General features: G+C 40.8%; 1 protein-coding gene across 2 annotated transcripts in view; it reads left to right on the plus strand.

Moving 5' to 3' along the window:
* The first annotated feature begins 988 nt into the window (after positions 1-988).
* Positions 989-14,201, plus strand: part of adcy9 (adenylate cyclase 9) — a 171,973-nt gene continuing 158,760 nt past the window's right edge. For both annotated transcript variants that reach the window (XM_043711470.1, XM_043711471.1), the window contains exon 1: positions 989-2,930. In XM_043711470.1, coding sequence (XP_043567405.1) covers positions 1,217-2,930 — 1,714 coding nt within the window. In that variant the 5' untranslated portion in view covers positions 989-1,216. The remainder of the gene's footprint in view (positions 2,931-14,201) is intronic.

Here is a 14,201-nt window from a genome sequence, read left to right on the forward strand (position 1 = left end):
TTTAATCTATTTCCATCATCCTTTTTAGGTAGATGCAGCTATCCAAGGCATTGGCCACTTTTGGAACACTGAGTTCAGTTCTAGTCTCCTGATTCAAGGAAAGACACTGTGAAACTTGAAAGGTTTCAGAAAAGATTTATGAGAGTTGCCAGAGTTAGAGCTATAGGGAGAGGTTGAAAAGCTGGGGCTATTTTCCCTGGAGTGTCAGAGACTGAGGGGTGACCTTTTGAAGTTTACAAAATCATGAGGGGCATGGATAGGGTGAATAGCCAAGGTCTTTTCCCCAGGGTAAGGGAGTTTAAAACTAGAGAAGGTATAGGTTTAAGAGGATAGAAGAAAGATTTAAAAAGGACCAGAGGTTTTCACACAGAAGATGGTGCATGCATGGAAGCATGGAATGAGCTACCAGAGGTGGTGGTGGAGACAGGTATAATTACAACATTTAAAGGACATCTAGATGGGTACGTGAATAGGAAGGGTTCAGAGGACTATGAGCCAAATGCTGGCAAATGGGACTAGATTAATTTAGAACATCTGGTCGCCATGGACGAGCTGAACCAAAAGGTCTGTTTCCGTGCTATAAATTTCTATGACTCAATTTAAATTCTCAACAACTATGTTGTGTACTATAGAAAAATTCGGTTCCTTTCATGTCCTCTGGTCATTGACTTGTTGCTAACTAAAATATTTCACAACTCTGAACATCTCTATCAAATTTCCCCAATCTTCTTTGCTGAAAGAATAACAATTACGGTCTCTCCATTAAACCAAAACCGGGAATGCTTAGTCGTGTTCTAGTAAATGACAAATTATAAACTTATCCTACACCTCAGAAACTATAACCTGTCATCGAACCACATTTCTATCTCAACATCCAGACATCCTCGCCTTTCTTTACCAGCGCTTGCGCACCGCAGCTTACAGGCACGAGCAGATCACGTGACTTATGCCGATGGCGGTTCGGGTTTGATTTGATTGAAGGAGGGAGACCGTCAGAATGCGCGTGCGCATGAGCGGGAGGGTGGGAGAGAGGGACCTCTTTCCGGTAGCGAATTCCCGGATGAGCCCCCCTTCCCTCAGTCCCGGCCGCGGCGGAAATGGTGGATGGAGCAAATGAGCGGCCGTACAGTTCAGAACACGACACGGCGACAACATTAGCGACAGGGCGCCGATTTCGGCTCCCACCACAGTCTCCCGCAGATCGCGGACACTCTACATGGCGACCCAGCAACTGCGCGGTACCGAGGTTTACTGCGACGCCAGCGGAGACTGCAACCATGTTGCTGTCAAGATCAAAAGCCATAATATTCAGCATCAGCAGGAGGAGGAGGAGACGTCGGCTCCTCAGCTCCAACACCAAGGCCCTGGGCCCACCAAGTACAGCATCTCGTCCAGCTGTAGTTCTGGGGAGTCAGTCAAGCGGGCGGCCCGTAGTCCCCGGCGTCGCCGGCGCAAGTTTCCTCAGCTCTTCGAGCGGGCATCGGGCAAGTGGTGGGATCCCGCCTTCGACTCTCGGAACCTGGAGGACGCGTGTTTGGAGCGCTGCTTCCCGCAGACCCAGCGCCGCTTTAGGTACGCGTTGCTCTACCTCATGGTGGCTGCACTGCTCTGGGCCATTTACTTCGGCTGCAGCGTGAAGGACAAGGGCCAGGCTCTTGGGGCCGCTTTCCTGGCGCCCACCCTACTCTTTCTGCTGTGTTGTGCCGGCCTGTTGGCGGTCACCTTCAGTGGACTCTACTCCCATTACTATGTCCGAATCTCTCTGCTCTTCACGTTACTGGTCTTCGCCTTGTCGCTGGCCACTCGTTTCCAGGCCGGCACTGGCAGCGGAATGGGCTGTAGCGGGAATGACAGCCAAGACTCATTTCCCTGCTGGAACTACCTATCGCCAGTTGGGAGTTTTTCCATCTGCGTGGAGGTGCTGCTGCTGCTCTACACGGTCATGCCGCTGCCTCTCTATCTCTGTTTCATCTTCGGCGTTTGTTACTCGCTGTTGTTCGAAGTGTTGGGCTATCATCTAGGCAGCGTGGAGTGGCCCCAACCGCCAGGTTCTGGCCAGCATCTGCTGTTGGAAGCTACGGCCAAGCTTTTCTTACATGCCTGTGTGCATGCAGTGGGCATCCACCTCTTCATCATGTCACAAGTACGCTCTCGTACCACGTTCCTGAAAGTGGGCCAGTCTATCATGCACGGCAAGGACCTGGAAGTGGAGAAAGCCCTGAAGGAACGCATGATCCACTCGGTCATGCCCAGGATGGTGGCGGACGAGTTGATGAAGCAAGGAGACGACGAGAGCGAGAATTCCTTCAAGCGTTACTCCACCTCCAGCCCGAAAAGTAAGAAGAAGAAAACCTCTATACAGAGAGCGCACATCATTTTCAGGCCCTTCACCATGCAACGCATGGAACCCGTCAGCATCCTCTTCGCAGATATCGTGGGCTTCACTAAAATGAGCGCCAATAAATCCGCCCACCTGCTGGTCGGTCTCCTCAACGACCTTTTCGGACGGTTCGATCGTCTCTGCGAAGGCACAGGATGCGAGAAGATAAGCACCTTGGGCGATTGCTACTACTGTGTGGCTGGCTGCCCCGAACCCCGCTCTGACCACGCGTATTGTTGCATCGAGATGGGATTGGGCATGATTCAGGCCATTGAACAGTTTTGTCAAGAGAAAAAAGAAATGGTTAACATGAGGGTTGGGGTGCACACGGGTACTGTCCTGTGTGGTATTTTGGGAATGAAACGCTTTAAGTTTGACGTTTGGTCCAACGATGTGAACTTGGCCAATTTGATGGAACAGCTTGGGGTGGCCGGAAAGGTCCACCTTTCGGAAGTTACGGCCAAGTATTTGGATGAACGTTATCTGAAAGAGGATGGAAAAGTGATGGAAAGGGTTGGCACACAAAGTGTGGTGGCTGATCAACTGAAAGGTAACTAATTTACTTTCCTTCTATATAGTGATGAATGAAATGTTAAAGTTGGATCCTTGATTCTAAGTCAAACTGACTTCGTATGGTATGAAGTTGAGTTATACTGGACTCAAAATATTAACTGTTTCTCTCTCTGCAGATGCTGTCAGATCTGAGTTTTTCCAGCAATCTATTTGTTTCATATCCTATGAAATTGTGTTCGTGCAAAATAAGATATAGCTTATAAAATTGTTTTATTGGCTAGCAATGTATCCATAGTTATGTTTGCCACTATGAATTGAATTGAATTTATTGTCACGTGTACTGGGACACAGTGAAAAGCTTTGTCTTGTGAGCAATACAGACAGATCACATAGTTAAATAACATAGGTAAGTAAATAATAGGTAAACAGCAGCAAAAACCAAAACACTGATACAGACGAATGCTAAGAGTTTGAGTCCATTCAGCATTCTCACAACAATAGGGTAGAAACTGTTTTGAAACTGGCTGGGCTGTGTGTGTGTGTGTGTGTGTGTGTGTTCAGACTTCTGTACGTTCTCCCCGATGGTAGAGGTTGTGAAAAGCATAGCCAGGATGGGATGGATCTTTGAGAATGCTGGTGGCCTTTCCCCTGGTAGATGGATTCTATAGATGGGAGGTTGGCCTTTGTGATTGTTGGGTCGAGTTCTTTACAGGATGAGATCAATGATGTGAGTGGGTGGAAAAGTTACAAATGGGATTCTGTCTCCAGAAGTGTAATGTGACACGTTTAGGGAGGATAAGGAAGCAAGGAGTACACAATAAATGCACAGTAAACTGAGAGACATTAGAGTGCATGCCTACAGGTTACTGAAGTTAGCAGGAACAGATAGTTAAGGCAGTATTGGTGACATATTGAGTGCACATGCAGTGCTGCATCTATATAAGACACTGGTAATGACCCAAATAAATGATTTGTACTTTTCTGGTTGCCATTTTACTGGAAGGATGTAATTACTCTGGAGAAAATACAGTGGAGATTTACAAGCATGTGTCAGGGCTTGAAAATTACAGCTGAGGGAATACTGGATAGGCTAGGGATATTGCCCTTAGGAAGGGGGTTGAATTAAACAAACTAATACAAACTAATGAGAGGCTTGTATAGAATGGGCAGAGAAGACATATTTCCCTAATGAAAAATCATTTACCAAGAGTACAGATTTAAGGTGATCAATAGAAAGATTAGAGGGGATGAGAAGAAAATCCTTTTCACCCACAGGGTGATAGCTATCTGGAATTTACTGTTCAATTTGATGGTTGACATGAAAATTCTTGACACATTTAAAGGAACTTGGGTCAGCACCTGAAATACTGTAAACTGCAATACTCTGGACCAGGTGCTGGATAACAGAATCCCTGCAGTGTGGAAGCGGGCTGTTTGGCCCATCAAGTCCACACTGACCCTTCGAAGAGCATCCCACTCAGATCCGTTCCCCTATTTATCCCTATAACTCTGCATTTTCCATGGCTAATCCACTTACCTGCACATTTTTGGACTGTGGGAGGGAACCAGAGTACCCAAAGGAATCCTATTCAGGCACTAGGAAAATGTCTGTATGGAATTTACACAGTCATCTGAGGTTGGAATCAAAACCATGTCCCTGGGGCTATGAGGAGCAGTGCTAAACACTGAGCTGCTGTGCCAGTGTAGGATTAAATTGGTTGGCTAGTTTATTCAGCTACTGCAAATGCAATGGCCTGAATGGTCTCTTTCTGTGCTATAATTCCTCTGTGGTTCTAACTTTAAGATTTCTGTAAAGTTTTAGTACCGAACAGGTTTAGTGGCAAGAAGGAATGAGGAAATTGATTTCTTGGTCACTGTTAAATTCTAAATATAAGTTTTAATTGGAAAAAATTAACAAAGTACTCTGCTGTAATTTTTCTTGCTTGAAATTTATTACTTCATTTAACACTTATAGTCTTTACTAAAAGTTTACTAATATATAAACATTGCTTTAAAACTATATTCTAGCTGTTTAATTAGTAAAAACTTTTAATTTATTGATTTACATTTGCTGCTGTCATTAGCTTGTTTTCAGTAAGTGGCATCTCTCTCATATTTGGGTGCTTTGCAAATACAATGCTAGTGTGATTGATACTGACATGTAATTGTCATTTGAATATAATATACTATCTTTCTTAAAAGGTGTATCCATCCTGTTTTGTGAAGTTCCAGTGCATTTCTTCTAAATCTTTTGGAGCACCAGGAATTAAAAAGATTAATTTGTTTCTAAACTGTGCTTAAGCTGTCTTATCACTGAACTAAAACTTTAATTGGTCTGTGAAGTTGATGTTTGACCATTTAAAATGACAGCCGTGCCACTAAAGGTTTTGTAGTTTAAAAGGTAGGTTGTCATTAGGGGAATACTTTTACTATTTAGCACTACAATGAAATACTGGGTGGAGTGGAAATAATTTCAGTTGGAAATTGAGCATCTTGCAAGTACCCCCTTTTTTTTCATAGTGTATTATTACCAAAGCAGTAAGTCCAGTAGTTAGGTGAGTGATTTTTGACTTTGCAGGAAGTTGTATCACTGAATCTGTGATAGATCAAAAGGATGAGCACTCTGGGTTATTAAATTAAGCGCCATATGAGGCAGAAATGTAGGGGCTAAACATGCAGCGTTTTCATACAGGAAAATCTCTCTTCAAACACCTTTTTAAAATTCTAATTTGAACCAAAATGTCAATAAAATAATGAATTTAATCTTTGGAAGAGTGATTTGTTTTATAATCTGTTCTACAATTCATGCATTGGAACATTGAAAGTTTAGATCAGGGAAACCAAAAATTTAAAGTTGTAATATTTTTCTGAATGTATGTAAAGAGCTAAGTCTGAATAAATTGTAAACAAGCACTTTGTATGATTCACTATAAAAATATTTCAGTCACACTGCCAGCATCATTGAAAAACTAAACTACTTCTAGGTCTGTTGAGAAATAAAAGGATTACAGCACTGGGGTTGAGATAACTGAAGACTTGTCTATAGAATTCTGATTTTATTCCTTACTTTGTAAGAATTGCTTAGAATAAGAAGGGGAGTCCAGCAATAGTTTTTCAATTCAAAAATGTAATTTTTGGGCAAGAAACATTTCTGCACGAAAAAGCTTACTCACTACAGTTAGTTTGAAAAAAAGTCGAAGCTGAAATCTGTATATAAACAAGATTTGATTTTTTTTTCTTATTCATTCAGGGATGAGGGTGTTCCTGGCCAAGCCAGCATTCATTGCTCATCCCTAATTGCCCAGAGGGCAGTTAAGAGTTAACCATATTGCTGTGGGTCTGGAGTCACATGTAGGCCAGACTGGGTAAGAATGGCAGCTTCTTTCCCTAAATGATTTTAGTGAACCAGATGGGTTTTTTCCAGCAATCGACGATGGATTCACGGTCATTGTTAGACTGCTAATTTCAGATTTTACTGAATTCAAATTACACCATCTGCCATGGTGGGGTTCGAACCCAGGTTCCCAGAACATTACCTGTGTCTCTGGATTAACAGTCTAGTGACAATGCAACTAGGTCATCCAATCAGTATGTATGTTGCCTTATCTGGGTGCTTTGCCCTGTAAAATGACTAGTTCATTGAGAAACTGCTGCTCCATAGAAAACTGTGAACTCATGATCTGTGCAAATGGGTGATCGTTCTCTCCCTCCAGAGCCCAGAATAAAGATGGACGTGGTAAAACTATACTGTATCTCTGAGCATTTTGTTTCGACTGAGGGGGCAAACAGGACGACAGAACCAGATGTCATGTGCACCTCTATGGATCCAGTGGTCACCAATAATTTTTAGTTGATCATTTAACACTACCTAATTTTTAGGACAATAAGCTTGCATGTCTCATTCTGATTGACACCACTTTAGTTTGAGACAAAAAAGCATCTGAACTCGACTAGCTATTTCTTTGTCTCTCTGTAACTGAATTGTTAGCTAAAGCTTTTCCAAGCATCTGGGGCAGCTTTAAAATGCTAATGGGGCATAGAGTTGTACAGCAAGGAAACTGACTCTTTGGTCTGACTCGTCCATGCTGACTAGATATCCTAAATCAATCTAGTACCATTTGCTAGCATTTGGCCCATATCCTCTAAACCCTACCCAGCCTGATGCCTTTTAAATGTTGTAATTGTACCAGCCTCCACCAGTTCCTCTGGTAGCTCATTCCATGCATGCACCACCCTCTGTGTGAAAAATGTACCCATTGGGTCCCTTTTAAATGTTTCCCATCCCTCCTGAAATCTATGCCCTCTAGCTTTGGACCCCTCCTCCCACCTCTGGGAAAAGACCTTGTCTATTAACCCTATCCTTGCCCCTCATGAGTTTTTAAATCTCTAGAAGGCCACCCCTCAGCCTCCAAGCTCTTTGGAAAATAGCCCCAGACTATTCAGCCTCTACCCATATCTCCAACTCTGGCAACATCCTTGTAAACCTTTTCTGAACCCTTTCAAGTTTCACAACAACCTTCTATAGAAGGTTGACTAGAATTGAATGCAGTATTCCAAGAATGACCTAACCAACATCCTGTACAGCCACAACATGACCTCCCAACTCCTCTACTCTATGAACTGACCAATAAAGGCAAGCGTTGACATGCCGCCTTCACTATCCTGTCAACCTGCAATTCTACTTTCAAGGAACTATGAACCTGCACTCCAAGATCTCTGTGTTGAATATTCATTTGTAGTGTCTGCCTATCCTGTCGCAGAGGTATGTATAGTGCATACTGCCAGAGGAAGTGGTGGAACTAGGTGCAATTACAACATTTAAAAGACATCTGGATGGATATATGAATAGGAAGGGTTTAGAGGGATTCAAGTGAAATGCTGGCAAATGGGACTAGGTTATATCAGCATGTCTGGTTGATATGGATTGGTTGGACTGAAGGGTCTATTTCCATGCTGTATGACTTTATACGTTTCCATGGCCCCAAAAAGTGTAAAGAATTGGTGCTCAGTTCGAAAGTTCATTTGGGTATTTGGACGTCGTCTTTAAAATATTCACTATTTTTGTTTGAGGAGAAGTGGGGTTCGTTTGGTATCTTTGGTCAGCACTGATTCCTCAACACTCCCAAATCTGATTAAAGGGTTGAACTTAATGAATTTATGGAATCTTGAACTGCTTTAATAACTGGATAAATGTTCAATTGATCTATTTTGGAGATTTTCTTTCACAATTGTAGGTTTTGCTAAACAATCTCATTCAAAGTTCCGCATGTCTGATTATGCAGCACTCCCAGTAAAGTCCACGGCTGGCACCTACAACATTTTTAACTTCACTGTGAGAGTGCTATCAAAAGCATTCTGGAAATGTTTGAAATGTAGCTTGAAGATCAGCCTAGATTAGGTTACTGTATGTGACAGTAAGTATATGACATGAACTTGTCTTAAGTGGTTTGAAGATTTGATTCTTTTAACATCAACCACTGTCTTATGCTCATTATAAATAAGTTGCTACATATCCTATTGAATTTTAGTTTACGCAATAGATTATATACAGTACTGCTTCATTGTAGTGGCACACAACTGAACAGTATTTTCAAGTTTAATGTAATCAGTCTGTTTGTGCCAATTCTATATTGGGAAGACTGAAGCCATTGTTTTTGATCCCTGCTCCATTTGACTTCCCAGCTACTGATCCTCTCACTATCTGTGGCAAACTATCTGCGACTCAGATTGTTCACAGCATTGTCATTTTTGATATCGAGATGAGCTTCTGATCATATATTAAAACTATTGGAAAGGTTTCCTATTCTATCCTTTGTAAAAATCACCCAGTTTCAGCTCATCTGAAAATCATTTTTTTTAAAACCTCTAGAATTGGTTACTTCAACATAGTATCAGCTGGTCTCTCACATTGTATCCTGCATAAACTCAGTCATCTAAAACTCCTGCCTGTGTCCTCACTTCCACCAGGTTTTATTTACCTATCACCCCTATGCTAACTGACCTGTGTTGGCTCCTGTTTCAGCAACTCTTGAATTTCACAATTCCTTATTCCTGTTTTTAAAACTTGCATAATCTCGCTCCTTTTGCTGTATAATCTCCTCTGGCCCCACAAATCTGATCTGATCTAATCTTATCTAATTCTGGGCACCTTTTGTTTAATTTGCATTAATGACCATGTTTCCAGCTGCCTGGGCTCTAAGCCCCAGAATTCCTTCTATACCTGTCTACCTTGCTTTTCTTCTGTAAGGCACTCCTTAAATTCTACATCTTTTGGTGTCTTTTATCATCTGTCCTATGTGCTCAGTGTCATATTTTGTTTTATAAAGTGCTGGTGAAGCAACTTGGGACATTGTTCTTGGGTTTAAGATGGTATTAGTTGGAATTTATGAACCTGACTATTTTTGTATTTGGCTTGATATGGTATAAATGCACCTAGGTTGTCAAAAATATTGTCTGTTTCACAGATGAATTAAACTTTTAGTCCAGAATATCAACTCATTTCTGCAACACATGCAAATGAGGAAGGAGAGTTTTTGTTGCTAATCTTTTAATTAAACACAGCCGTGTATAAAGATGGCTTGAGTGTCACTAGATTTTCTCTTGGATTACTAGCTAGGGTTTGTGACTTGGCCAAAGTGAGGACTGCAGATGCTGGAGATCCAGAGTCGAAAGTGTGGAGCTGGAAAAGCACAGCAGGTCAGGCAGGTGGAGAATCAACGTTTCGGGCATAAGCCCATCATCAGGAATATGGTGGGGGGAAGAGGGCTAAAAAGTAAATAAGAGGGTCAGGGTGGAATGTTGCTGGGAAGGCAGTAGGTAGATTCAGGTGTGGGGTGATGGTGACAGGTTGAATGGGAATGGATAGGTGGGAAGTAAGATGGATAGGTAGGACAGTTCAAGAGTGTGGTGCCAAGTTGGAGGGTTGGATCTGGGATGTGGTGGGGGCGGGGGAGATGAGGAAACTGGTGGAGTTGACGTTGATGCCGTGTGGTTGGAGGGTCCCAAGGCCGAAGATGAGGCGTTCTTCCAACAGGCTTTGGGTGATTTGGATTTGGCAGAAGGCCTGTGACTTGTTCACTTTGAAACGTAGAACATGAAAAATAGAATCGCAGGCAGGTCACATGATATTCACACTGGCTCTCTGAAGTAACACTTAGTGCATCTTCCTGGCCTTCTCCCAATAGATCTGAATATTCATAATTTTCAGGTAATCCAGTTCACACTTGAATGCCTTGTTTGAACCTGCCTCTACCATAGTATGTTCCAGATCTGAACTACTTGATGTGTGAGAAGGCTTTCCTATCTCCTTTGTTGTCTTTTGCCAATTTCCTGAAAATCAGTGCATCGTTACCACTGCACTGCCATTGTCTGCAAAGGACTGTAGAATGGAAAGAGATGATTGTTGTCGAGGACAAATTCTTTGCTTGTAATCTACTCTTGAAATAATCTCTAACTTCTACTGAAGCCTGTTTTGTATGTCAAAAAGACTAGGAAATAGTAGCTTATATATACTTCATCTTTGTACAAGTCCAAATACATACTCAGCAGAAATTCAACATAATAAACAATGCAATGTTATGTGTAATGTGACATCACAGCCCAATATTCAGGACTGTAGCAACATGATTTCAAAAGATATATGTTCAGCTAGATGACTCAGTTATAAGCAGAAATTGAGAGGAATAAATTTTGGCTTTGTTCAGGGTGTCTCCTATAACTTCCAGGGGAAAATAAAATTCAGCACCTCATTAAATAACATTGTAGCCTTTGCGCATTTCGTGCAGTTGACACATTTGCAATTTTGAATGTTGTTCTCTTGCAGTAACTTCTTTTGAATGTCCAGTCTGTTAACCATAAGTTAAACAAATTGAATATTGCCTGTCAATTTATCAAGCCCAATTTCATCAACTCAAATAAAAGGCTGCAAGTTCTTCACAATAGCATTGTTGATAACAAAGTTTCACAAATACTTTTCCAAGAGGTTTTCTTCAGAATTAAAAGCACAAACAGAAGAGATTACATTAAGTTCGCTCATTGGCTTGAGTTTTATAACTTGATCCCACACTTTGGTAGAGATCAAACCTGTGGAGAGGGACTATTTAAGGAAATAGAAATGTACAAATTTGTGAATGAAAGTTTCTCAAATTGGTACATCATTATTGCACATTAGGCCATACAAAAGGTGCCAAATATTTTAAGTCGTAGGCAGGCAAAGGATGTTATATTTGGTAACTGTTGGTTTTTGTCCCATCTATTTTAATGACATGAGGTTCAGGGAATTCACCTGTATGACAAGATTAGAGAAGCTAATATTGATCTTTTTAAATAATGTTAAAGGGACATTTAAGAGAGATTTAAAATCAAGGATTTTTGAGGAGTTTGGAGAAAACATTTTCACTGTACAGTGCATTGTAAACTAGAGGGGACAGATTTAAGATAGTTGTCAAGAGAACCAGAGTGGAGAAGATCTTTTATGTAGAATTATGATGTGGAATACATTGCCAGAAAAGGTGATCAAAATAGTTATGATAACTTAAAGGTGATGCATCTTTGCTAACATGCAATTTGTTCCAGCATGTTTTCCAGCATTTTAGGCAGTTCCTATAGTGGAATTTCCTCAAGTTGGCAGGAAAAGTAAATGTCTGCTGTCGAGGCAGCAGAAAATGTGAATCTCTTTCCTGATAAGACGTTATAATGGGTAAACCTAATGTCCTTTCACCCATAACTAACTTCAAAGCAGCTTTGCAGTCTGTCAGTTGTAAGATTTAATACAAAACGAGTGAGTTTAGACAGATTAACATGCAGTAATGCTGAAACAATAACATTTTATTTCCTCCAAAGCTATTAGTCAACTGTTGAGCTGTTCACACCTGTGCCATGGGAACGAAAGCGTATAGCTTGAATTCTGGCTATCAATGACTCTTGTCATTACGATATGGGCTTTACCTTGTAATGTGGTAACAGCAATCTTGACAATTTCAAGTTCACAGAATTTTACAAAGGACTAGCTTGCAAACAAATAATTTAAGTGCTAATTGATGCAGAGCTTGTGCTTTATGAACCAGCTTGCGGTCATGTGTGGACCACATATAGACCATGGGTTAGGGTTATAGGGGGTAGTTGTAGGACTTTTTCACATGTGGCATTTGAATAGATGCTTTGCAGACCTCAAATTTGCTGTTTTCAAAGAGGAATTTCAGAATAAGGTTCAAATAGAATTATAATTTACTTGCTTTAACAATTGAAATAGGGCAGATGAGGAAGAAAAATCATGTGTTTTTTTTAAGAATACAATCTCTAAAGCAGGAATTCATTAATATGCTGCTAGTCTATAAATAACTACTATTTACCACAATAACTGGATGAAGAAATGGAAGTGCGTGCCTGTCCAAGTGGTTTTTACTTATGGAAATGTGGAGCTGGCTACCTGCTGAAACCCTCATTTGTTTTTGTTTCCTCTGGATTTGACTATGCTATTGCTGTTTTTTGTTTAGCCTTGCTTCCTTACCACACACTCATTTTTCCATAAATATCCCCTTTCTAGGTTGTAGCAAATTATCTTCTTTCAACTTCATTAAACATTTTTCAATTGTCATTATCTCAGGTCAGCTAGCTTTCCTAATGGCTGGAACTCCATATATCTAAAACATTATCCTATCATGGTATGTATGAAGTGGCTTTAAAGACATCAGCCACTTAATTTGCCAATAGCCAAAAAGTGATGCTGTTCTCTCCTTGATTTATGAAGTATGTTGACTGTTTGGGGAGTGCCAACGCCTTCATAATTAGCTAGACGCAATGAAGAGTTATTGTGTGGTATGTAGTTTTAAATGATACCCATAGTCTTACTATTATAAATGCTGAGCTGTTAGCTGTTGATCGGTGGCTGGAATGTAATAAGTATACTGTAAATGTTTTCCGAATTTTAAAATGTTGCGAAACATTGTTTCCAGTTGGAAATATGCCACTTTATATTTACAAGCTAGCAGGGTTTTTGCATTACAGCATGTTTCAAACCTGGTTCTGATAAGTATGACAGTTGGCGGAAATATGCTGTAAAGGCCTATTTTGTACCTATTAATGTTTGTAGCAGTAACACTTGATTGAATGCAGGCTTTAATGATCTCATGATGCAAATGTCTTTGACATGATATTTATTGATTCTGTTCTCTTCAATGTTTTGAGCCATATAGAGTAATTATTTTTGGTTTAAAATAGTGGTTATTTTAATTTTTTTAACATTTATTAAAATAAAAGATGAATCAGAATCTCTACAGTGTGTAAGTATGCCATTCGGCCCATTGAGTTCACACTGACCCTCCGAAGAGCATCCCACCCAGTCTTACCCTGTTCTGTAACCCTACATTTCTCATGGCTTGCACATCCAAGGACATTATGGACAATTTAGTGTAGCCAATCCACTTAACCTGCAAATCTTTGGACTGTGGGAGGAAACCAAAGCACCCAGATGAACCATGCAGACGCTGGGAGAATGTGCAAACTCCACACAGACAGTTGCACAAGGCTGCAATTGAACCTGGGTCGCTGGCACTATAAAGCAGCAGTGCTAACCACTGAGCCACTGCCGCCCTTGTGAGATATTTCATAAATCAAACAGCGTTGGTGCTTTTCAGACTTTGGAAGCCCCCAGAGAGATGGTTTTCTCACAAGTGGGAAATGAAGTGGAGGTAGTGGCACAGTGACACTGATAGGAATTATGATTTTTTTTCTGGTCACAGACGGTCCGAGTCCTTGTGGTTTTCCCCCTGGTTGGACAGGATTGGATAACCAGAAATGACCTTTAAAGCACTGCATGTGTTTTGAGTGAACTTACCCATGTTGTAAATAGGCAATTAAACAGCACTCTAATTCTTACTGTTAGAGAATTATTTTGAAGCATTATTTCCCAATTAAAGGGAATCTTATGAAGGTTACAGTTCAGAGGAAACTTTTAAGACAAAACAATGCAGATTTGCAACGTCCTCCACACCTTCAAATAATCCCTTTTGGTTTGCGTTGTATGGTTATTTTGAGTGTGCTGTTGTGAAAATTGGACTTTTGAATTCTGCTCCATGTTCACTGTATTTCATTGTCGTAGAGTCATAGAATTATGATAATCCCTGCAATTTAATTGCCTGTTTGTAAAGCCTAATGTAGTATTTCTTCGCGTGAGCCGACAGAACTTTGATAAAATTGTTAATCAATCTCTTGTTCTGCAGAAGAGGTAAAGCTTTTGTTTTGCTATTTGCTGTTATCTGTGTTTATGTAACTGATTATAAGAATCTTGGTAAAGTAGCAATAATAAAAT

This window comes from Chiloscyllium plagiosum, chromosome 21, assembly GCF_004010195.1.
Source record: "Chiloscyllium plagiosum isolate BGI_BamShark_2017 chromosome 21, ASM401019v2, whole genome shotgun sequence".
In the NCBI taxonomy this organism is placed as follows: Eukaryota; Metazoa; Chordata; class Chondrichthyes; order Orectolobiformes; family Hemiscylliidae; genus Chiloscyllium; species Chiloscyllium plagiosum.